Source organism: Mirounga leonina, unplaced genomic scaffold, assembly GCF_011800145.1.
Source record: "Mirounga leonina isolate KUSES-001 unplaced genomic scaffold, KU_Mleo_1.0 Mir_168, whole genome shotgun sequence".
In the NCBI taxonomy this organism is placed as follows: Eukaryota; Metazoa; Chordata; class Mammalia; order Carnivora; family Phocidae; genus Mirounga; species Mirounga leonina.
The window spans coordinates 53,749,118-53,776,059 of record NW_023270426.1 but is presented as its reverse complement, the minus strand read 5'-3'; the positions used below and the strand labels follow the sequence as shown (position 1 = coordinate 53,776,059).

General features: G+C 38.9%; 1 protein-coding gene across 4 annotated transcripts in view; it reads right to left on the bottom strand.

Moving 5' to 3' along the window:
- The window catches only part of VCAN (versican), a 146,428-nt gene that overhangs the window by 24,475 nt on the left and 95,011 nt on the right, over positions 1-26,942 (bottom strand). For 3 of the 4 annotated variants that reach the window (XM_035014786.1, XM_035014783.1, XM_035014784.1), the window contains 5 exons: positions 14,002-19,227; positions 10,583-10,696; positions 8,227-8,340; positions 3,315-3,473; positions 1,977-2,059 (listed from right to left, as the gene is read on the bottom strand). In XM_035014786.1, coding sequence (XP_034870677.1) covers positions 1,977-2,059; positions 3,315-3,473; positions 8,227-8,340; positions 10,583-10,696; positions 14,002-19,227 — 5,696 coding nt within the window. The remainder of the gene's footprint in view (positions 1-1,976; positions 2,060-3,314; positions 3,474-8,226; positions 8,341-10,582; positions 10,697-14,001; positions 19,228-26,942) is intronic. The other variant, XM_035014785.1, reaches the window with a different exon arrangement.

Below are 26,942 nucleotides of genomic sequence, written 5' to 3'. Positions count from 1 at the left end.
ACTCAGAACTAAAGGAAAAAATCCTTTCGTTTTTTGTTCACATATAAATTAAATTAATAAAATCAAAATAGTTCATCCTCAGTTAAAATTAACAAAAGAACTCATGGCCTACCAGCCACTATTACTCTGACAAAATTAGTGCCCCTGAAATTATTATTCATTTTAGCAAAATAAAAATATACAGATGAAACAACTGCAGATACACCATCTAGTCAGGACAATTAGAAAACAATGAGTATTGGGGCGCCTGGGTGGCTCAGCCATTAAGCGTCTGCCTTTGGCTCAGGTCATGATCCCAGGGTCCTGGGATCAAGCCCCACATCGGGCTCCCTGCTCAGCGGGAAGCCTGCTTCTCCCTCCCCCACTCCCCCTGCTTGTGTTCCCTCTCTCGCCACGAATCTGTCAAATAAATAAATAAAATCTTTAAAAAAAAAAAAAAAGAAAGAAAGAAAACAATGAGTATTGATCCAGAGGGTGTGGTTCATATATCTTACTGGGAATGTATTTTATGGACAATCTAACTTCCTTATCTTCTCTGCATCTCGCCAAAGGACCTACTTATGGACCTGAATGACAAAGAGTGCTGATTAAACATAAGGAGTGATGACAGAGAGAGGGCAGGCCAGACTTTATTTTAGGGTTGCTCAAGGCAAAATATATAATAAGGGATATCTTTTCAAGTCTAGGAGGTGCCGGCCAGAATAAAGCGCGGCTTTGGAGACTGGCTTCACCACTTAACGGCACTGGCACTGGGGCTCTGGGCAAAAATCTCAACCTAACCGACCTTCCCTTTCTTTACCTATAAAATACCTCATACCTCTCTTAAAGGTTATTGTGGGGAATAAACAAATGCAAGGTGCCGAGTATAGCAACTGACACAAAGATGAACTGAGCGGTACGTCCATAAGAACACAGAAAAGCTTTCTTGAGCACACGGAGTAGAACTTCGAAAAGTGGAGATTCCTTTGGCATCCATTCTAAGGATGAACTTTACATTTTGCCAAACTCATTAAATCCAGATGAGTGGCAAGTAGCGAGTGAAATTTAGGCACCTAAATAAATTCACAAAAAGAGCTAAACATTACTTTCAATTTTTCCTGTTATTTATCTAATTTAGAATTGAATTTACACTTATTGTCCAGCCCCGTGGAGCCCAACTTGTCTGAATTTTGGAATCACCTGGAGAACACATGGAAAATAGAGCCAGCCGCCAGGGGTTTTGCTTTAATGAATCTGAGTTGATGCCTAGGCACCAGTTGTTAAATTATGTTCCCCAGGTGATTCTAATGAACAGCCAGTGCCTAGAACCACTAGTATATAGCTAACCACACTTGAACTATTTCTAAAAAGTTAGACTCATATGTATTCAGAGTAGTGACTCAAAACAGGTTCAGCTGTCCTAAGGATCTTATTTCAGCCAACTCAAGTTTGGGGCCAGTATTACCATTTCATTCCTTCCTTTAAGAAGCATAAAAAGCTAAAAACTATATAATTAGCCAGCAGAGTGTGAATGGAAGAAAATCCACAAGATCCTAATTCAGCAATCTTTTTTAAGATGAAAAAAATGAGCACCTTGGTTTGGATGAAAACGAGCCGTGCCACAGAGATTTCCAGTGCAATTATATAAGAGGGCAAGGTAGGTTTTTTGTTTGTTTGTTTGTTTGTTTTAAGGCCTTTTCTCTTACCTCTGTTCTTCCCCTTTTTTTTGAAGCCATAAAAAGCAAAGATAACCGTCTGAAAGACAAACCTGAGGTGTGGTTTTCCAGTTCAATGGATTCTGATACACTCTTCTTTCCAAGAGAGCCACAGTGACTGGAAACAGTCGCATGGACTCCATTCTAACACTCATTTATCTTACTGAGTGACCCTGAGCAAGTCACTTAACTGGTCTCTGATCAAATATGCCCTCTGTAACATGCAATCAGCACACGCTACCGAGTTCCCAGAATTGGTATCACTTTTCATGAGCAACTTACCAGTGTGCTGCCATCGGTCCAACGGAAGTCATGTTCAAACATTTTGTCATTGAGTCCTATCCACTGATAATCATGGCCCACACCTAAGAAAAAGGGAAACAACGCAGATATTTTTACTACCTTTCCCATATATGGATGAAATGTATCAAAGAAAATTATTTTCAGAGTGAATCATACATCCTCTTTCCCGGCTAGATTTTTGTTTAGTTGCTCATAAAAATCTCTCATAGTCTAACTATCTTTTGTTCTTCTACCCAATGTGCTCTAAACTAAAAAGCTAATTCACAAACATTGAGAAACATTAAAATATCAGACATAAGAAAATAATTTCCCTAGCAGTTTACTATAATTAAATATTTTTCCATCCTTACTCATGATAAAAACTTTCCATTTTTTTTATTAAGCTATGCCATTGGCAAAAATTCAGTGACCCAATAAAATGTGACAGATCATTCCCATGCTAGCCTCACTTTGGAAGCCACGTGTTTCTTCTTAAAGCATTTTAAACAGTGACTACCTAGACCAGACAGTTCTACAAAATTGTAGATCTTCAAAAATAATTACTTTCATCATGAGATGAGTCACTGGCAAGAATACCATGCAAAAAAGTTAACTGAACCTCCATACAGATTGTAAACTAACAATCAAACTTCTAAAAGATAGCAGGCATTATGAGAACATATTTAATAGAGCATCAAACAATGCTTCATATCAAAAAACTTCTACATATTCACTACATAAAAGCTAGCTGCCCTCCTCTTTGCTATAGTTTAAGGAGTTATTCAACAGCTCTGGTAGTAAGTTTCATTAGCTTTACAGTCTCTATTTGTTCACGTTCTTAATATGAAACCCACTTTCTATGGCCTAAAACCATTAGCAGCTTGGATGAGAACCAATTTTGTGCAGAGGGTAGGATTAAGGTATAATTGACAATTCAATTTTAATTAGTGGGATAAAAATAGCTAAAAGCAATTTTCTCTTTAACTCGAGACAACATATGCCCATCTTCAAAATAGAACTACAAAGGCAGCCATGAGAATGATTGGCCATTTTCATCAGAAAATAATCAAGTAGCAATGTCACAGGACCCAAGCTATAGCATGCCATTTCACCTATTACTGCTGGTAGACTAGGAAATGCCTTCCTCTGTTAGAGCTGAGTGTTTCTCAAAGTAGGGGACTCAGGTAGAAGAGATGACTTTAAGTAGTTCAGACGAGGGATTTAGTAAGTTGAACTGCAACAGAGAAAGCTACATCTGTTCAGTTAGATACAGAGAAAACTAAGAAGATGGGGACACTGAGCGAAGCTTCAGGAAACCTGCGTATATTTGGTACATACGATTCACAAACATCTGTTCTTCATGAGACAGGATGCTTGTGAGATGCGCGCCCTGCAGACGGCATTCCCGTTCAGCTGCGTCCCATGTGCGCCGATGGGCAAAGTATTTGTAGCACTGCCCTTGGAATTTGTGCCAACCGTAGTCACACGTCTCTGTGTCTGGAAGAAACAAGGCAGAGGCTTAGTAATCTCACCGACGTCATTCAATTTAGCCTCATGGATCTGAGTGTTAGTAAGAAGACCTAAGCCAATATCAGTGCAATGTCCCTGAAGTTATATTATTAATAAATTTGGTCACGATGACAAAGAAAGTATTATAAAGATAGCCCGCTGACTCCTGCCAAGTGGGTGGCTGTACATCTCTGGACTGAAGAGGCAGTATCTAACTTCAGTTTCCTTGATTAGAGCCAGTGTCAGCAGGAAAGAAAACTGGCAGAGGGGCCAGACAAAACTTCTTAGGCTGCAATGTCTACCGACTGACTCACTTGTGAAGCAACTGGGGCTAAGTCCTTACCAACACAACTTCTCTGAAGAGAATTATTCAAGTGATAAGATAAGAATTCCGGCTAATAGGATTATGACTGCTCTATTTGAATAAGGACTTCAAAGGCTCTGTAAGTAGTTCCTTTACCACTTCCCAGAGAGATAGTTGGGTGGCCACAGGCTCCTGTCAAGTAAGATTTACAAAGAGAGGAAAAAAAAAAAAAAGTCGTCATCCGTAGGCAGCTTCTGGGATATAGCTAGAACTGTGGGCCTTCTTTCCCCAAAGGAGAGGAAATATAGGTAACTCCCCGTGCCAATGCATCAGGATTTTAAGTTGTTCCTTTTTTTAAGATTTCTTTATTTATTTGAGAGAGAGAGAGGCAGAGACAGAGATAGCGAGAGAGAGCACGAGTGGGGAGGAGAGGGAGAAGCAGGCTCCCTGCTGAGCAGGGAGCCCGACATGGGGCTCGATCCAAGCACCCCAGGACCATGACCAGAGCCGAAGGCAGATGCCCAACCGACTGAGCCACCCAGGCACCCCCAGGATTTTAAGTTTCTTAAGAATGAAATAACCTAAGTTCTTTAACTTCATGGCCCACATTCCACCAAGCCATGTATACACACATATATGTGTGTGTATACATGTATATGTATATTTTCTCTTTTGTAACAAGCACGCTATAACCAGTATCCTGTTTGGATAAGAACATTGTTCAAATATATCTAAATTCTACATTGGCAGGAAGCTTCAGCTGTACCTTCTAGATTCTAGATTGCCAGTTTTTAAATATTTTCACAGGAAAGCAGTCTGGCTCCATAGTACTACATTCTTGCTAGCGACCTTCCTCAGACTCATCCACTCACAGTGGGGGGCTGGTTCAACGGTATGTATTCAACGATGATCAACGGAAATAATTTTGACTATCACAAAACATACCTCACAAACACACTGAACTAGTTATATGCAAACACTAACAGAACTGCAACATTTATAAAATTTTAGGCACCAAGGAAACTTTCCAAATTACCTACAAACCACCCTCCCTTCCCCTAATCTTACTGGTTGATGAAGGAAAAAAATCCTTCTAGATGAAATACATGCTTGCTGTATACGTCAGACCTGGGGGCCAAACTGATAGTCAGATCATCTCCTGCCTCTCACACCATTTGCTCCTCTTTCTATAATTGTGGGAAAGTATGCATTCTGAGAGCTTTTCATGTTTTCCTGGCTCCAGGGATTTCGACCATCATCATACAACAGATGCAGCTTATCTTGGAGAGCGGGCTTTATTTCAGTTTAGTCTATCGGGCTTCTTGTTTAGTTACAGCCAGCTGACTAACTGGTTTAAATACTGTGCACTGGAAGTTTTGAGTTTTACTAAAGTGTTTTGGAGACCACCAAATCTCATAGGAAAAGAATCAAGGCACAGCTAGATGATTTGGGATAAAAGTAGCATTCAGCCTCCAAAGATAAAGTGCAGTTGGGTTACTTAGATGCAGTAAATTTCCTTTTGCCATGTTCCCATGGAAGGTGGGGTAGGAGGGGTGGGGAGGAAACGGATCTTCATATATGAGGGAGTTAGTTTATAAAGGAGGAGAATTGGAAAGATTTTTTAGAAAACTCTTACTGCCAAAGTCAATAATGTGATATTATACCAGCATAGCTTGCCTTAACTACGGAAATGAATATGTATTTTAAGATACAGCTTAAAATCCTAGAGGATCCCTAACTTACTAAGTTAAGACATTAGAAAAAAAAATTCTACACACTCATATCCTCTATTAACCCAATGGTTTTAGTCCGGTCTTCTTTCCTTGTGTTTTATCATTAAAACAGATTAACATTAAGTATTTTTTTCTCTTACACCAAAAAACCCAAATGATCATAAAATTTAGATGCATGACCAATCATTGCTACAATGCCTTTCTCAGTTAACAGGTGCGTATATTCCTATTGGAACACAGGTCCAAACTGGGACCATTTGTTTTTGCTTGTTTATTTATTCATCTATGCTACTGAAACCATAGACTTACGGTCCTAATGATTATGAATATATGTGCAAATACTACTTAACAAAGTGACTCTTTACTTTAAAAAAGCCAAAAATCCATGTGGATTTACTTAACTGTTATTATTCATGAATTCACTAAATATGTAACACAGGACTAGGCGTCAAGCAGCATCTTCTAGGATGCTATTCCGATAGGAGTTACCAGAAGCAGTCTCCTTTTCCAATCTCACCTAAAAATAGCGTGATACACATTTCATTCATTAAAAGCAACACCTTTGGGCGATATTTTTGTAAAAATCATCTGACATATGGAAATACTTCTTAGGCTTTAAGACCACTATAATGCATAGGTCATATCACAAAGACCTACATTTAGTTGTGTGTGTGTGAGCTGGCTGCCTGTGTGTGTTGGCCGTGGTGAGAATTGTTTCCATACTGTCCTACGAGCCCCTTCTAGATTTTATATCAGTTATCATTCTACCAAAATAGGTCCCTTATTCCAGAGTTACTGGGAGTTGGGAGGTTACCAATGCAGAGAAGAAAAGATCAGCTGAAGAAACAACAACACAGTCATCACTGAAATTTGGAGAGAAAACTGTTTAGACAACAATGCTGCTGTTAATGAAAAAAACATTTGTTCTTAGGCAACCTGCAAAGAGGAGAAAAAAATCTTTCAGGGTCCTGGCAATAAATCACAGAAGCACAGCTGCATCGGATAAACAGGCCAGGATAGCTATTTCTCAGCAAATAATGTGGATGAAAGTACACTCGCTTTAAGACAAAATAGAACGCACCTGAAAACTAAGTGGTACCACCAATGAGAAAAAAAGCAAACCTTTTTAATACACATGAAAATAAAATGCTTATCTGTGAGAGTTACTTTAAAAGTGGGAAGATATTGAGAAAAACCTGGGCTTTACAAGGCAGCCTAAGTTCATTTTTCCCACTCTGATTTACTAGCTGTGTGACCTTGAACACATCACTTTTCCTTTCTGAGCCTTGATTTCTGGCCCAACTTACCACATCGAAATATTGTCAACTAAACGAAATGATATACCTGGGAACATCTGGTAAACTATAAGGCATTCAACAAATAGCATCTCTTTTTATTCCCTGCCAAGAATTACGCTGAGTCACCCAAACTTCGGACCTTGTCTATTTTGCTCAAAGTTCTACCTCCCGTACCCAGGATAGCACTTGGAAGACAGTATGTGCTCAGTAAACATTTGTTGAATGAATGATTTTTTGAATTGCTCCTCAGACTTGGAACTAAGGGAAGCCAGAATCATTTTAACACATGCGATGTTTCAAGGATCTCGCCCTTTAGGTTTTCTTCAATAAATGGCATCTTCCTTACTGTTTTCCTTAAGAAGAGGATCTTGCCTGGCCAATTTTCATATTTACCTCTTAAATTCTAAACAGACTCATCCTATGCAACAGAGAGAAAAAACTAAAAATGGAGCCATCACCCATCCTTTTTGATTGGCAGTTCAATACATGCTGCTTTCGGTTGTTCTAATTGTGGTGATGTCTGGATTAACACTGTAAACCAGAATGTGGGGCCAGACCAATGTGTCTGAGTGTCTAATAATTTTCATTCTGTCTGGTGGAACAGAAGTTTGGCACTGGGCACTTTTGTCAAAGCCAAACCACTGTATGACTTGCAGTAAAGGAAAACGACATTTCAAAGCTGAGTATAGCTGAACATGCAATCTGTTTCTGATTGATGACTAAGAAATGTTATCATTAACCACCTGAAATACATTCTCAGGTTGGCCATAAAATACAAATTACAGGGATCATGAGATTCAAGCAATCATGAACACCGGCCTTTGTTTCATTCAGAAAAAGCAGATGCTTCTGTAGTAGGAAAAGTCCCTGTTGAGCAGATTTACAATACCTTTTATGTAACGTTTACCGAGCCAAAGCTAATGTATTCTAACAACTATATCAATGCATTCTCCAGAGATGATTGACGATGAAAAATAAACCCATTGACTCCCAAGTGTTTTGGAGGAGAAAATAAAGGCAACGAGTATAGAATTCGATACTCCTTGGTATAAGCCACACAGACGGATTAAGGTCAATGCCTAATTTGTCCTCAGGAAGAATACTTATAACAAGGTTCCTTTTGTCAGCTAGATGTCCTTAAATTCAGCTCAGTGTGCCTGTCTACAATTCTGTTCTAGCAGCAAAACAGCAGTGATTAAGTCAACACTATTTTTCACGGGCTACGGACACATAAGGAAACCTAATACACTTAGGTAATCTGTGAATTTCCCTTGCAGGAAAAAACATGCAGTATGGCCAACATTGCTAAAAACATCCAAATAATGATGGCAAAAAGCTGTCTAGAAGTAACATTTGAAATGAAACAACCATACTGTTCATCCTACAGATGTTGCATCAGCTCTTACCTTGTTCACAAAGTGCACCAACATAGCTCGGAAGGCAGAGGCACCTGAACGTATTAAAACCATCAACGCATGTGGCTCCATTGCGACAGGGGTTAGAGTGACATTCATCAAAATCTGAAATAAAATCATAAAAGGCCACAAAAGTACTTTCAGAAAAGGTCAGAAGATCCTATTTAGTGTAAGGTTGCCAGATAAAGAACAAAATAGCCAGTTAAATTTGAATTTCAGATTTAAAAAAATGATAATTTTTCAGTATAAATATATCCCATGCTATATTTAGGGCTACTTACACTAAAAAAAAATATTCTTTTTTTTTTTAACCTGAAATTCAAATTTAACTGACCTTCCTGCACTTGATTTGCTCAATCTGGCAACCCTAAGAAAATTTCAAAGTTATTCATAGGAGGGTCATTGTTTCCATTGCATTTAGATGGTCACATGAGTCCTAGAAATGGTAAAGAATTCCCTGGAACTTCCTACCCACAATCGTGGCTCATGCTCTGATTACCCCACCCGTGGAATACTGAAAATATGTAACTGGCCTGATTGCCTCTGGGCCTCTCTCTGTTTCCAACACATCATTCTGCTGACTGCCATCTCCTTTAAACACGGTCATGACAATTTACTCCTTGGCTTCCAAACCTTCAATAGATCCCAACTGCCCAGGGCAGATATCTTCCAAATGTAGTCCCTGGACAAGCAGCATCAGCGTCACCTCAGAAATGTCAGAGATGCACATTCCCAGGCCCACCCCAGACCTATAGAGTTAGACCCTGTGGGGGGATGGGAACAACACCTGGGGTTGCAGAAGCCATGCCCATGATTTTGAGGCCCACTGAAGTCAAAATCACTCTACTAGAGTAGGAAGTAAACTCGTCGGTACACTGGATTCAGAACCTTCTCAGACCTATCGAGATCCAACCTGCTTTCAAGGATTTTCTCCCACAAACCCATAAATAGGCATACCTGGAATACTTGCAGTCACCCAAATGTATTCTGCAGTCCGGGTGTCTGTGCCTTTGTTTGCTGTGTCTGAGTCTCGCCCCACCAGCTATCAAAATCCTCCCAACTTTAAGATCTTAGTAAGTGCCACCTTCCTACCCAGACCTCCATGATCTCTGATGAAATTAATGCTTTATTCCCTTAGCAGTTTGCAATTCCACTAAAAATTTAATTTATGCTTATATTAAATAAAAAGAATATTAAAACATATGACTTATACACAATACATTAAGTTTCCAAGAGGTATATAATGTATGGGTACCTAAGGAAATGGCCTTGGTAATGATATTACACAGCAGTGATACCAAACACTTTTATGACGCTTGGTAAGTGCCAGCCACTGTTTTAACAGCTTCACAGATATTAACTCATTACATTATTTTAAATTGACTTTAATGTAAAACAGAATGGGGGCCAAAGAGATGTTTTTATACATATATAGGTAAATATGATACTTAAGATGTAATTATTCCTTAAATGTAATCTATTGCTATTTCTATGTCCCTACTAGTTAGCACACAGATAGAGCTGACTAGCTCCATTGACTATTTTTTTAAAGACAAGCACTCTTTTAATATGAATGTTGAGGATTTTATCTCAGTATTTCTGTGTAATCTAAAGCATTATCCATGGGCCTTCTTTACTCAATCGTAGGAAAAAACCTTTATGGGACCTCTAAAAGGATCACCTGGCCAGTGTATTCTCATCATCTCTTTTCTCAGAGGAAAGGTCTATCCATATTTACCCAAATCAGAACTGGGGTCTTTTTTTTTTTTTTTTAAAGGAAACCTAAATAAAAATGAGAGTGAAAGGAACTGATTTAGTAAACAGACAATGATATTAAAGAAGAAGAGGACAACCACCTCAAAACTTACTGAGGTAGAGGTGGGTTAGGCCGGCCTCTGGAGACACCCAGAGAAGGATCCTGCCCATTCCACCTCAGAGGAGCAAGTTAACTCAAAACATAAAAACTAAACTCCCTCATCTTTTAAATACAGCTTTTTAATATTTTTTTGTATTTAAATTGATTATTGATATGCAGATTTGGGGAAGGAGATTAAAATATTTCCTTACTATTTATGCAACTTTACATTTGTAAAGCCTCTCTGGAAAAAATATAAAAAGACACAGTTCACCTCAGAAAGCTTCACTGAGTTTTGGGCATATTAACAAAATTCAGTAAGCACTTGTCCCCATTTCCCAGACTCTACTTAAATTACTCTATGATTTTAACATCATTTAACAAATAATTCATCTACACATGGGTTTCCCTGAAATCCTTTGAGCAATATAAATTCTGCCCCAATATATCTTCTGGAAAAGCATTACACTCTTTCAGACAAGAACATCTTACCAAGTTCACACTGGTCGCCACTGAATCCCGGCACACAGGTACATACATAGGAAGTTTCAGTAGGATAACAGGTGCCTCCATTAAGGCATGGGTTCATTTTGCAACGATCAGGTCCTACCATGTTCAGGAAAGTAAGAAAAACAATTAGGCTCATATCCAGGTTTTAATATATTGTAGCATAAATTGCCACTGACTGCTACCATAATATAAGCTTTACCATAGCAATTTAGATACTACGCACAAAAATTAACATTAACTTTACTCTCTGGAGTGTTTCTTGGCATTACAACTAATTGTTACAAATTGCATCTATTCATTTCTGGGATTCAGTCATCATTATTTTTAAACAATAATTTGTACAGTATCTGGCAACTAATATATTCTACTGCAGATTTAGTCGGCATGATAATGGCAATTGATTTTAGTCAAAAATGATTACACATATGTGCACAGTGAATGGAAAATGTATTCTTTTAAACGAGGTTAGTTCATGTGAAATGGCTGGATACACAAAACATGCATTCTTTTTAGCAGTTTGGCTTGTTATCATCATTTGAATTATTATTGCCTTTTACCACTTATTGCTCAGAAACTGTTTTTCTTCGAAAGTGTGCACTGAAGTCTCTTCTGCTACATTAATATGCTTTTTCCAAAAACACGTTCCAAATGTACTCCTTTAAACTATACTTGAAGAAAAGCAACACATAAATTAAACTCTACTGTATAAAAACACACCCAAAGACAAAAATCTCACCTAAAATGAGACTCCCAATTTTTTTGAAACCCCAAATTTTTATTACAATTTTCTTATTAAAACACAAATAAAATCAACAGTCCTAGAAGATAAATGTAAAGGCCAGAGACACAAATTTCTGAGAAGAAACACTTTAAAATATGTTTCCTAAAGGCAAATACTTTTACAATACTTCAAGCACATATATTATTCTGTGGTATTGCTTGGATAATTGTATTTACATGAGTCGCTTCTATTTATTATGAATGCTTTTTCAGAATTGCTTATGTTTCAAAATGTTCAAAAATCCAGATAAGAGTTGAAAGTCTTACAAAATAATTGAGATAAATAGGCTATATATGGAATAAAAACTATATTTTCAAGAATCTTCAGTCCCAAAACCCTGAAGTAATTACACATGAAAAAAGATATCTACTTAAGAAACACGAACTTAAGGAATATTGGAATAAGCAGGCACTGCTCTAGAAGGTAACTGAGTCTTTCCACACAAGAAAGTCAAACTCAAACTTTCCGAGTGTTAGGTAAATTCTGGACTACAAGAAAGACTTGATAGATACTACATTCACATCTATGGGTTCAACATTATAATCAGGTTGATTCAGATGCTTACACCTACTTCTTGAAATATGACCCCAATTTTTCTAAGACTCTTTCTCCTATAGTTCTAAAAATATGCAAAATCTCCCTAGCCATTTTAGCCTTCTGCCTTTGAAAGTACACTGTTTCTCTGTCAAGGATGCCATCCACAACACATCTACGCACTGCCCTCGGTGCAAAACCAAAATGACACATATGTGACAGCACTTGATAAACTGTGATGTGCCACACAAATGTGAAGTATTATTATTATTCCCACCACAGACTCCAACACCATGCTGAGACTATGGGACAAGGACTTGGCAAGAAAGTGGGTCCTTCTGTGAACCTAAAGTAGTTTAGGTTAGGAGGAAAGTTTTGTTTTGACAAATTCTGTTCTTCCCTAAACAGTTTGTATTACTCTCTGAAAGCTGAACCTGTGACAGAGAAACCAGGCAATCCAATGTGAGCTGCTGTTTACTGAATTCGCCTAAAGTCACAATTTGCTTTGTAATGAAGACGCAAGCTCTCATTCTAAGTAAATACTGTGGTCTGGATTACTGGTACACATTTCTCATCCATCTGTCAAACCTAACTCTCTATGACTTAACAATGATTTCTGTATTGTATTTTCACCAACCTGAGGTATTTTCAACTAAATTATAAGAGAATAAATACTGGCCAGATTACTAGGTTATCATTTACAGATTAAATATAGAGTGACAGCAAAAAAAAAAAAATCCATCGACCACCTCTGATTAATTTTATTCATAAAATACTTCAAGTCATTTATAAAAGTTGCACTTTATGATTGATTATTTTACTCTATCTGAAGCACAACAAACAGAAGCATTACTGGCACAAAAGATAACATTGAAATGATCGGGAGAATAATCCTAAGCATAGCCATGCTGTAAGACATATTCATTAAAATAAAACATATTTTCAACAACACAGCCCTTGAAGTACTGATTTTTTTTTTTTAATCTATGTCACTAGGTAGTAATGGCTATTTGTGGATTCCACTGACATTGTTATTTAAATAACATTACTAGAAAATACCCTGTTAAAGGAGACTTCTCACCATTATCAAGCTAGATGAAAAGGAAATATATTCTACAAAGTAAATACTCCAAGATTTCTGGCTTATAAATCATTAAATGTCAATTATTCACTTTTATACTATATTAACTAGAAACCAGGAAAGAGCAATGAAAAGACCATGACTTTGGCGTGGAGCTGATCTGGGTTCAAATCCCACCAATGCCATGGTGTGTGTGGCTATGCAACCCCCGGCAAATTACAGAACTTCTCTGAACATCCACATCCCACCCTTAAGTAGGGATAATAATATGGGGATGATGATAATAACAACACAGCATTTTTGTGATCATATAAGAGAGTCTGTATGAACCAATATCAAACTCATGCTTTCTGTCCATTCAGGTAAAAAACAAAACAAAACAAAAAAACACAGAAATCCTTTTTCGACAAGCAGGGCGCAAATACATACCCACTCTGGCTAGGCGCTGTGCTAGAAGCATTAGGCAGACTATCTGGAGCAAGGAAATTACATAAAAGTATGAACTGATAACTGATATTACACAAACTATAGTGAATGTTTATTAGAGTTATTTACTACTCAAAAAATTTTAAAGGCCTGACAGATCTTGATATTGCCATAATAGCACCCATCAATGAGAGATTTTTAAAAATGGGATTTTTTTCCCCCTGTTTTTATCTAAGATGTATAACTACAGGGCATATGACAAAGCAATATTTTAGTTATGGGTAAAACCAAATTGAATTTTTACACCATTAACAATTTCACTTTTCCTATGTCGCAATCATAGGTTGCGAGAAAACCCAGAAGAATACAAAGGATATCCATAAAGCCCAGAAATAATCTACACTCACTTTCTTTGCATCTAATTATGGACTCAGTAATGTGGTCTGTCCTGTTATTATGTGAATAATATAAAATTCTCCACTGATTTAATATCACAATAAAAACTATATGCATAGATGTGTTAGGACCAAGGGACTGTTTCCAAGTTTGGAAACAGATTTATCAATGTTGTGACCTTACCTGGTAAATAGACTGCTGTGCCTTCCACTGACTCTTCATTAATGCCAATCAGGAAACCGGTTTCATTAGAAGTTTCCAGAAGGGAAAATGACGGTGTTGCAAGCTCAGTATTTAACTCTGCAATGCTTACTGTTGCCTGAGTATTGGAATCAAGAATTCTCGCCGCTACTTTCTCTTCTGATGCTGCTACTGTGTAATCCTCCCCTCTGATCAAAGCTGCTTGTGTTTCAGGGTTTATTTCCAGAGAGGAAGGAACGGTGGGCCTCTCAGAAGTCTGTGGGCTGGGCTGAGGCACGACATCTGCCTCAACTCCATAAACTGCAGAAGCAGAAGTAGAATGTGGCCACAGTGTAGCACCTTCTAACTTAATGTCACCTGCGCTTATGACCACAGTTCCAGGCTCAGTGGTTCGAATACTGCTCTTCATTGTTTCTTCAGAAAGTTGAATATTGGTTTGGGTTTGGGAATCCTGGAGAATCTCAGTTCCCTCTTCAGCAGTCAGTTCTGTGGGAGAAGTTTCCATGTGTTCTAATAACTTAGGATGACTTTCATCTTCTGAAGGTTCTAATCCAGCGTCAGGAGATAAGGATGGAGGCTCGGTTGTGTGAACGAGCTCTTCAGTCGATGATGTGACAGTCACCTCAATATCTGCAAGTTTTCCTAGAGACCTCTGAGATGTGCCAGCATCTGTACCAGGCAGAGCGCTTGCTGGGGGGTCTTCTGCATGTTCAGAGGCTCCACTGCCTAAGTAGACAGTGAGCAGAGATGATGGTGTCTGAGAGGACAACTTGGCAAAAGCTGAAACTGCTGATGTTGTATCAGTGTAATCTGAGGGATTGGATCCTTCTATCATGTTAGGTGCCTCTGTTAAACTCTGAGCCATAAGGTGCACAGTACCAATACTTACGTAGGGTGTAGGATCGATCAGTGCCTCCTCGGCTCCTGATGAGAATTCTGGCTGAAATGAAGGACCTACATGTTTCTTTTCTTCATACTCATCCTGTGTCTCCAAATGGCCCAATGTTGATATTACTTCACTTTGGTCTGCAATAGCTTGACCATCAGACAAGGTACTTGATTCAAAGACGTCATCCAGGGCTTTTGCTTCAATTTTTGGTTCTTCAGTCTCTGGATTAACTGTGGCAGATGTACTAGGAAGGGGCAGGGATGTCACTGTGGGAAGCAAAATATCTAATTCTGTTTCTATGCTAGGAACAGGGAGCTCAGTTGTGAAGGTAAAGCCCATGGGATCTAAGTGGCTTCTGTCTTCAGAAGGTATCGATTCATTATGTGTTGTCTGAGTGTAGTTAGCCAGAAGAGGGTCACCAGAGCCCTCAACGTTTTCTTCAGTTAAAGAAAGGTTAACAGCTACCTCATACTTCTCTTGCACTTGAGCGCTTTCTTCACTACTGCCATGTGGTCCTGATAGTACCTCTGGATCTATGTCCGTTTGCATTCCAAGGATGTCTACATATATAGGCTTAGTGTGATCAATATCTATGATAGTATTTTTATCTGATGTCAGCTCAGGTAGAATTTCAAGGATGGTACTCTCTGTAATTGTCAATATTAAATCCTTGTCCTCTTTGTCCAGATCTATAATGATGTTTTCAGTGGTTTTTCTTCTGTTAGGTTTTACAGTGGAATCCTCAAATCCTCTGAGATGGTCTTGGAAACTATCTGCAGCATCTTCTGTGGACCTCTCGTATGACACTGTATTTGACAGTGTGCTAGTTGGATCAGGGGAGCTTTCATTCTGCTCTAAATGAAGAGGTAGCAACATTGAAACAGTTGGGAATCCATCAACAGTAAGAGCTTTAGCACTTGGAACCTCAGGATGTTTTTCCAGGGATCTATCAGAAACAAATGTGGTGCTTCCTTGCCTGGTTGCCTGAGTAGTTCCAGAAGTGTGGACTAAATCAACCATATCCAATTCCCCAGATCCCTCTCCAGAATGTTCATAAAGCAAGTCAGATGGTTTTGGTGATGTAACAAATCCTGTGGCCATTTCAAGACCATAAGTTCTAGCCAGAAAATCAGAGGGAGGGGTTGCCGTTTCTTTTGTTTCTGCTGTTGAAGAATTCTCGTTAGAGACTTGTTCAGTCATTGGTTGTAGTCTACTAGTCTGGATTTCTTCTGCCCGACCACGGGTCTGATTTTGAGGATGTTCAGTATCTGTGGAGAAAGTGAGAGGTGCCATAGAAGGTCCTTCAGTTCTGGTGTCACTTAAAATTTCTAGTAAGGTTGGGCTGGATGCTGTCTCAATACCTTCAGAGAGGCTGTCTGTTTTGGAAATGGGTGGTCTAACTTCATTTGCTACATTTTCCATTTCCTCATAGTCTTTGGTTGTATCACTTATGAGGCTGGTTTCTAAACTCTCCATGTGAGAAGCCTGGGGAGAGAATGTGGTAGTGATTTGTTCCGTTTCAGTAAAATTCACTGATGCCGTAGTAGCCCAAACTTCTTCTCCTGATCCCAGTCCAGAAAATAAAAGATCGGTATCTGACTCTTTCACTGTGGGCCTCACAACCTTGGGAAAAGATTTTAGAGTTTCCTCCTTTTGGATTGGAGAATCTGTAACTACATTTTCAGCTGATAAAGATTCAGTCACTGAGGTAGTAGCTAAGAAAAAATGGGATTTTTTGGTAACTTCAGGGAGAGCAGTATAGGGTTCCAAGCCCTTTGCCTCTGGATCTGGAGTAGACATATCAGCGAAGGAAATGCCTTCCTTCTCCATTTCCTCACCAGTACTGTCAGTTCTCTTCACTGTTAGCGTAGAATAATCTGTGGTTCGGAGTCCAGTTTCAGTAAATGTTTGTGAATCAAAAATTGTTTGTTCTGGTGCAACAGAGCTTTGAGGGGATTCAAAAGATTTTGGTTCTTGAATCTTCTCCTCTGATGCTGTCTCACTTTCAGTTCCTTGCCTTACAGGGTTGACTTCTTGCATGGACCATAATTTGGCTGGCTCCATAGTCTGGGGAAAGTTCACTGAAACTGTGCCATTGACTGTCACTTCTCCCTTTTCTGTTGCGGCTTTAGTACCTTTAGCTTCTGCTGTTGGTAAAATGGTGATCCTTTTATCGGCTTCATTAACAGCACCTTCTTCTCCCAGTCCTTGGTCACTAAATGGGGAATCTGTACCAGAAATATTTCCCATAGCACCGGGAAACACTTGGTCCACCTTGCTGCTTACCGAGACCAGCTGCTCACCTGAGCCCTCAGCTGAGGCTGTGAACTCTTCCCAAGGGAAGGTGGAAATGCTGACAGAGGTGCTATTGGGTCCTTCTGAGTCAGCTCTGTGGTTGCTGTGATCTGAAGTAGGTATCACAGATGATGAAATCTGGGTATCCTTAAATGCTGCATCCCCAGAGCCTTCCATCATTACTGTTTCTTCTTTTGCTATGGGATAAGTTACTGTTGAGTACTCTCTAAAGTCACCACTGAAATCTTCTTCCAAAGGAAAATCTGTAGAAATGCCCTTTATTTCTGGCCCACGATTTTGTTCTCCTGAGACCTCTGAAATCAAGTTCTCTTTGGATGTTTGGCTTATAATTTCAGCCACCTCTCTGTCCATTACAGTGCTCAAAACTAATCCTGTTGGCTCAAAAGGGAATATAGTTTCCACATGGGGAGACAGAGTGCCAGCTATCTCCTTTCTGGTTGGGATTTCAGACTCTAAACTTAATGAAAATGAAGAAACAGTGGCTATTTCTGGGTCAGCAGCAGCTTCCCCAGAGCCCAGCTCCATAGAGAGAGAGGTGGGGCTCCCTGGAACAGTGGACGGCCCCCCCTGAACCCCAGGTTGACTGCTACTGCTGGGCTCAGCAGTCTGTGCCCCCAGACCATCTAAAACATTCGTTTCTGTAAAGACAAGAGTAGAACTTGTCATTTCCTTTTCAGATTCTGTGGGTTTTGTCGAGGACATAAACCTGTTCCTGGTAGTAGATGCTGAATCGCTAGATGTAGCTTCACTTGAGCTTTCTAATTCAGAGAGTAAAATCAATTGATCTAATCTCTGTGTAGATGAATGCACCTGAACTGTAGGAGCTGTACTTGGGGTTCCCTTCTCCTCATCTTTCCTCTTCTTTCCTTCAAGAGCTGTACTGAAGACCCACTCAGAAGTGTCTGTTTCCCCTCCAAATTTGGTAGGCATGACTTCTGCAGAAGGTTGTTGAGAAATGGAATAAAAGGTCGTTGCAGGAATATCAAAAAGACTTTCTGTGATCATGATCTTGCTGGTGTCTAAAGTAACCAGTGTATCCGTAGTATTTCTCTGTGATAAATCAGTTGTCACAGTGAACATTTTATCTTCTTCTGCTTCTCCAGAGCCTTCTGGAAATGGGATTGAAGGACTCCCTGAGAGCTCTACATTTTCTCTAGGGGTTATTTCTACCCAGTTTTCTACAGTGGGCAATGGGCCATCAGGGAGGGCATTTCCTATGAAGGCAACCGATACTTCCTCTGAAACATTGGCTGACACAGAACTTGGAACTATACTTGGAGTATACGTGATAGAAGTACTTTTATCTGCCTCTTCACCAAATGTTCCTTCAGTAGCCCTTGAAAAGATCAGTTTTTGAGATTCTTGGTCAATGGCAGCATCTCCTGAAGACTCTTCAGAAAACAGAGGTACAGGTTCTATATGTTCATGGACCAGATTATCAAGTTCAGGCCCCCTCTCTGTGACCGATTCTGGCCCCTCTGTGGCTTCTCTCTCATGGAACGGGGCTGTGGGGAAAACATCAGGCTCACCACTTGAAAAATGTTCGGGTGTTTCAGGGTAAGTCTTGGGCTTCCACGTCAGTTCAAGCGACTCAGTTGTTTCTTGCGATTCGTTAGGTTGCACGGCGGTAGACAATCCAGGATCAGCTATCACAAACGGATGCGTTTCACTTTCACTGCTGTCTGAAAGATTTTGAGAAGGTGCAACACTCTCAAACTGGCCACGCCTAGCTTCTGCTGCTTCTGGGTCCTTGGGCACCGTGGTGACCAGATGTTTGCCGTTAATGTACTGCACTGATGGGGTGGTCGTTACGTCAGTAGCGTTTGCACACTCTTCGTCTTCCCCTTCGTCTTCTTCACTGTGGTACAGATCTAATTCAATTAACTCAGGTAAAATTTCAGCAATTAGATCGTGCTCTGGATCTGTTTCTTCACTACAAGGTTCATCTTCTTTAGATTCTGAATCTATTGGATGACCACTTACACTCAAATCACTCATTCGACCTGAAAAAAACAAAGAGTTTTCACAATACTTGAATAGAAGATTTGGCAGTGTACGACAGAAGAAATCGATAGCAAGGCTGGCTGATCACACTCACGCACACAAGGAAGGATTCAAATCTTTTCACATAAAGTGCAATCACCCTTCTACACATGGTTCTCAGTCTCCAAATTTGTGGAGTCACATTAACAATAGGAAAAATAAATCCAATATAAGATTATAGAAACAGGTTATGAGAACTCTTCAACATGTCTAACAAAGCAAGGCCCTTAAAATGAAACAAGGAGTCACATATGTACATTGTAATCATGAAATGTGGGAATTCATATGCGTGTGAACTGAAAAAAAAAGAAAAATTAAGACCATTTGACCAGATCATACAGAAAAAGTAAGCGATTACTGTTTTATGTAAGGGGAGGCTGAGACACCCTCTATTCAATAAGGAAATGGGAAGAGATTCCTTCTCTTGCCATAATCTGTCCTAGAGAAGACTGTTTTCAGAAAAGCAAAAGAGAGGTTTCTTTATAGCCTTTTCACAGTGCATCAACAGTCCCTCCCCAGTGTAACAGTGAGACAAGATTTAGCTGTGTAGGCTGCAGCCATGGACCAGACACCAGGATAGGAAGCCCTGCATGGGGGGCTCCGCGCAGGGAGAGCTCACTGAGAACACCAGGAAGGAAGGAAGAGCCCACCATGCTTTACACCTTTGTCCTTCATGAGAGGCGATCTGGATTGGGTCAGTTACATACAGTTCTTTTTATTAACATTTTCTCCAACGGAAGTTCAGGAGTCACACCTAAACATCCGAACTAGCAAAATTTAAGTAACACATATCCTCAGAGCACTCCCTAGATTGTAAATTGCTATAAGGTACCAACCACTAAGCTCCATGGGCTCTTCTGCTTCCAGAAATACACCAGCCAAACCCCTTGTCTGGGCACCAGGAAGGAGGAAATTCTGGGTTGTATCACTTTTATCAGAGTGGAATTCAGTTGTCCGAGGACAGAGTTCTGCCACTGCAGCTGTCCTTGTCCCAGTGTCATGGCGAAAGGTGTCTGTGCATGCAAGGACCCATGAAGAAGACAAAAAGCAGCATGGAGGACTGCACAGTGTCTCACTCTCCCACCCCAGGAATACTGCTGCAGAATTCATTTTCGGCTGAGCCCCAATTCATGCCACAAATGCTCAGGCGAAACCTGCGCAGCTTACAGAAGGAATAATTACGACGGAGCCACCCCTGTCCCCCATTAGTAGGGAGATTGTTCCTGTAGCAAGAAGCCACTCCTTTCCATGCATGAAAGGATCAACATCTAGCATTTACTGACAAGTCAGACGAGGAAAAAACCCTATTGAGAAGGAACAGGTCTTGCCTGTATTCTTTATGCATCAAAATAAATTCAGAAGTATATGAACTATCAGTAAAAACTTTAAGAAACTCCTCTATGTTTTTAACTATGGTTTGCTTAGAAAACCAAAGACCACAAGACTTTTATGGAACTGGAAGACATATACTATATTTACCTTTATCCCTTTGGCCCTAATAAAAGCAAAAAAGAAAACTCTTTTCTGTATCCCATCACATCTTCACTGCGTAATCTCCATAAACTATTACTTGCATAGGATTATTCTTACCCTATGCATATTCTTACCCTAACCATATGCCCTATAACCAAATCTCCTTCTCATTCCACCTCAGACATTCAGCCTCTCAACTATGGACACAAGAGCTTATGGGTAGTCAAATGAATAAAAAATACTTCTACCATAAGAGAAGTGAGATCAACGCGTAACTCTAGTACATTACAAAAATATAAAATGAAGACAAATGATTTCTGCCACAGATGCTGTAACAACTCCTAATTGCCAAACAAGAACATGACTAAATGCCTTACATTTTTTCAAAAAAGTATAATTAAAAGCATAAGCTCTTTCAATATTAGATCACTAAAGTTGTTACTGTGATCTTACAGTGTCTCATGGTGTATGTTTTAAAAGAGGACACTTTTAAGATCTTCAGATAATAACACCTCTTAATATGGCTTGCAATGAAGCCCACTGTTTTGCTATGAAAAAAAATGTGTGATAATATATATGCATATGTACAGATATGTATATGTGAATACGTTTTAAATGCCTTTGTACAAATGAATCTTTTGAAATATCACATCAGTAATTTTATCTAATCAACAAACTAAGTAGTCTTTCATTGCTCATACTATTTTAACATAGTTGAGGTAAGCCAGACTCAGTTAAACTATTTTGTACAACTTTATAGCATCTAACTGGAGCTTCAAAAATATGCATATCTTCAGTTGTTAATACTCTCGTTTTGCATTCAACCTTTTGCATTAGGTTTCATGAGGTGTAAATAAAACTAGAATTCACATCAAGAATTATCACACACACAGACACTAAATTCACACAATATCTTTCATTTAAATATGGAAAGAATTTTAAATAAGAAACACATAGGTCTGTGTCAAGCATAGAAAGAATCCCCACCACATTTTGTACTGTTTTACAAATAATGGAGATAAAACTAACCATTCAGCCAAGCTTCTCCAAACAAACATGGGATAAATAAGGAAATGACTGCTTAATAGTGTTTATTTATAAACTCCTAGGCCAGGAACAGGACAAACAACACTCATTGCCTGTATAGGTTTATATAGGTTTCTACATAAATTCCTTACTTAAAAAAATAGTAAAAAAAGAAAACCTGATATAAACATATCCCATGATCTTCTTAGTGAATATAAATGGAGGTCCCATCAATGTAGGATGTTGGTAGCTCTAAAAATTAGTGGAGTGAAGAAAAGCAGAGAGAAAGAGAGAAGACACTAAGGTATGTCAGTGTATCAACTATCTGTGTGTCAAAGGAACCGACATGTCATGATGTTCACTTAGATGTTTTACAAAGGAATGAATAATTTCAAATAAAATGTTTCCCCCGCCCCCAGGATAGAAGACAAAGAAAAACTACAATTGTAAATCAACAATTTATATAATAATTTCATTGACTATCAATTCTTATTAAATCTACTTAATTCAATTAATAAAACACCCTGGCATTCACTTTATATTCTCTCATTTTAGTTCCAATGAACAAAGTATAACATTGTTTTAGTCCAGTTTCCACTTGGATAATGAACTTCAACATTTCTTATTGCACATGAATCTATGGGGACTTCCCTTAGCATTGTAGACTATTGTATCAGAACATTTTACTAAAAGATTCAACTGTTAGATGCAATATATTCCATTTTCTAACCTAAGTAAATATCACAATATTTCAATCACAGCAATACAAACATAGCAGAGTTGGCCTTTGCATATTCTTCACGAACAGTCGGTTTCATACTGGTTTTTGCACACAAAATTAAATTCACTACCACAACCGTGCATGCCACCCAACTGTATTATCTTCCCAGAAGACAACTGACTGCATAAAATGTACTACCTATTATGTATCAGATTGTATTGCAGACCCTTGCTTACCAACTCTATAGAGACCTAGGACCTCCAAGAATATCTTCCAAGTCTGTTTGTCTGTCTGCCTGCCTCTCTCTCTCTTTCAAACAGATGCTCTTTCCAATAGGTTAGAAAAATGGCCTTACTAAACTCTTTTCTCTTTATTTGAAAAGGAAAATTTTTGAGTGTACATATTGCAAACTATCAATCATTACATTTAATCTAGGATTCCTTCTTGCACCTGCCTCCCAAGTATCTGATCTGACTTGCTTTCAGAATAGTAGAAAACATAGAATCATCTTTTTTTTTTTTAAAGATTTATTTATTTATTTATTCATGAGAGACAGAGAGAGAGAGAGAGAGAGGCAGAGGGAGAAGCAGGCTCCCAAGGAGCAGGAAGCCCAATGCGGGACTCGATCCCAGGACCCTGAGATCATGACCTGAGCCGAAGGCAGACGCTTAACCATCTGAGCCACCCAGGCGCCCAAACGTTTTTTTTTTTTTAGATTTTATTTATTTATTTGAGACAGAGAGAATGAGAGAGACAGAGAGCACATGAGAGGGGGAAGGGTCAGAGGGAGAAGCAGGCTCCCTGCCGAGCAGGGAGCCCGATGCGGGACTCGATCCCGGGACTCCAGGATCATGACCTGAGCCGAAGGCAGTCGCTTAACCAACTGAGCCACCCAGGCGCCCAAGAAAACATAGAATCATCTTAAGCTGTTTTGTCTCATGCTTCTCATTGTACCATGAGGCTGGCAATCACCAAAGAACTACCAGCGCATCACACTAAACAGTAACTGAGAAGAAGAGATATATTTTAAAAAGTGCTCATTTGATGTGTATCACAAAAATGTTCTACTAAAGGGGAATTCTTAAATAAAACAGATACAAAATAAGAGTTGAAATTATTTTGTTTCCTTTTTCCCTAGTCTCACAATTAAGTAGCTAATATTCATTGCTTAAATAAGTTGTGTCAGCTTCCAAATGGTTTCATCAGATTTCTTAATATTGTTTTGAGGGTGAGGGAAATGTTCATTATCTAGGGCTTTAAAGGTAATTTTTTTTCCACCAACAGATTCTCTGCAGATCAATCTACATTTTATTCTGTCAGTGTGGCTAGTGTGTTCCCATACTTTTAAAATCTCACAGGGGGTGTGGAGCTCTGAAATCTACCCAGTATGGATGGACGAGTTCTTTCCCACCATCCCATACTCCTGTCATTTCTACCTGACAACTCACCCAGATTCCTATTTGCTCCTCTTCGTGATTCAGTCTTTAAAATTACTTCTTCATCCCTCATTCTTGGTACTGCCCCCACCTACCACACATGTTATTAGGGAGTTATAAGTACTACCATTATTGCAAACCATAAAAATTTCTTTGTGGGGTGTGGTGGCGGGGACACTTGTGCTATTATAAAAGTAGGTATCTTATTCCAGAATCATGATCTGCTCTATTTCCTATTAACAGTGCAACCTAATGGAGTAATTAACACTCCCAGCTCTTAGATGAACAAGTCCTTATAAAAGACTCTCTATTTTAAATTTTATTCTAAGGATAATATAACTTTTATTTGGATTTCAAGAGTCAAACCACAGAACTCTACACAGTGTATGTATAATCTGTTCTATGTTTATACGAATATATTTTTACAGCTTGACTTGAATATACTAGTACCACAGTTAATAGATTCTTTAATGGCCTTTCACATAACGCTTAATTGCGAGCCGACCTCAAATTATTCACCAAGTATTTTTAAGTACTTCACGGCAGAATTTTGTGGACATAGCGCAATCTTCCAGTCATGATGTTAGCAGACACAAAATATAGTTGCTAAGATGCACAGGCAGCTGGCTAAAGTTCACATTCTCTTTGGGGAATTTTACAATATAAGTTTAAGAGCTTTTAATTAAATATAACTATATACCAATTTACTCAGCAGAGATCTATTAGGATCACATTTCTTTAGTAAAATGAATTTCATTTTAATGTGTAACAGAAATATTTTGTTTCCTTATTTTAAAAATACAATAGGCAACCATACTGAAGTGCCTGAGCAATACTTACAGAATTTAGAGGAATTTTGAAGTTCTTTAAGATGTTTATATGTTTTCTGACACATACCTATAGGTCCAACAGCCAGGCAGAAACAAATGCCTCAATTTCATTCATATTTGATGTGTTCTTAATTTAAAATAAAATGCTGGCACCTCAGGAAGCAAAGACAATCCCCTAATATAAACTTCCTTTTTTTTTTAAGATTTTATTTATTTATTTGAGAGAGAAAGAGAGAGAGGGAGAGAGGGAGGGAGAGAGAGTTCGTACAAGCCGGGGGAGGGGCAGAGGAAAGGGAGAAGCAGACTCCCCACTGAGCAGGGAGCCCCATACAGGCTCAATCCCAGGACCCTGAGATCACCTGAGCTGAAATCAAATGCTTAATCCACTGAGCCACCTAGGCACTCCCACCTAATATAAATTTCAATCAGATTGTTTCAGACATCCTAAATTCCCCCAATATTTTCAAAATTTGAGACACTAAAAATAGTGCCAACTCAATATGTTACAAAAATTGACATTAGTAATCAAGATATAAACACCCTCCCCAAATCTCTTCAGATATTTTTGCATCCTTAATTAATTACCTCAATAACTGAAAATCAAGTGATATTTATATCAATACTCAATCTCCCCAGAGATGAGAGAGATTAAAGTTTGGGAGACCAGCATTAGATTCTGTGACCCATATCTCCCTATTAACTCTGCTAGTTGAGGTTCATTTGGTGCAACTCCCAAGCATGTTATCTTATACTGACAGCCTCCTCTTGCTGAGCAAGGGGCTCGGTATTTCTCAATTCATGAATTTTATACCCACAAAGTGATATATGTGTATAAACAACATAAGCGTTTCTGATGGCCTCAAATTTAAGAGGCAGACATGTTATGAGGATGATAAATGGGAATCATCTCTTCTCCCCAACTTGAGATAATCCACTAATGATGCTGTTCCTTCAAGTGGAAAGAATGTGTTTAGATACAGTCATCTGGTCTAAGTGCGCTTAAGGAGATATCACCAAGTGTGGCCTCTTCTTACTTATAAAAAAGGCCCCGGGGACTTCATAACTTCCAATTTTTAAAGAGCAAGGGCTTTCCTGGAGAGCATAATCAAGTAAGTTTGGGACCTTCAAGCATTTCTGAACAATAAGAGAAAGAGCTATATGAAAGAGAAGTAAGCCAGGTTATCTAGGTTTCACAGTTGCTTAAAAATATAACAAATAAACAAAAACCAACAAAAGACATTACACTTATTATCTTTTTCACTTTAGTTCTCCAACATTGTCAAAGCCTTTGATAGATGACAGATAGATAAAGAGATAGATAGGTACCAAATATCCTAACACCAGAAAAACACTTCGGTCAGGATCAAGGATTTAAAATTTAAGTAAAAGCTTTGAGTAAAGTAAAACAACTGCCTCCCCTAAATAAATATGCTTATACTTCCTTTCTAAGACCTCTAAATTATAGCTGGTAAGATAAACTTTGCCAGACACCAGGTTATTTTTAATTATGTTACTCCTTTCTTCAAAAGTCCACAGTTTCTGCTCACCTCCTTCCACCTGACCTCTTCACACAGGGTGTTCGAACAGTCCCATTGACTGTCCCCATATTTATCCTCTTCCTTCAGTTCTGTTAGAATTCTCTGCTTCTCTGCCTTGGAGCCCAGCAACTCCATGTCCCTTTCTTATTATCCTCCTCATTCCCTGCTCAACTTCCGTTCAAGAAGAGCCCTCCCACCCCCAACTTGGAATGCTTCACAAATCCTCCTTTGAACTTCACCCATGCATTTATGAATGATCCAGCTAAAGCCTCAGTTCTCCAGGACATCTTCTCTAAAACTCCTCAGCCCAAACTGGTTGTATCTTTGATGTGTATGCCACAGGACTTAGGTCATATTGTTTCTTATTTATAAATTCCTTAGCTGTGTTTATATTTTTGTCTCACCTCCCATTCTAAATTCTGTATTTCGTAATTAAAGTGAGTGAAGGGATCCTTTAAACATGAATGCCCTTCATACTCTTGCCACACAGCCCCTCTTTGAGAATTTTGTTGGAAGAATGTCTGCTCAGGTTTTTATCATCAAGAAAGAAAATGTTTACTATTAGAGTTCAATACTTCCTTTGAAAAATGTGAATTTTAGGCTGAAGAAATTGTTGTCTTTTGATTGCAGTAGCGGATCGAATTCTTAAGA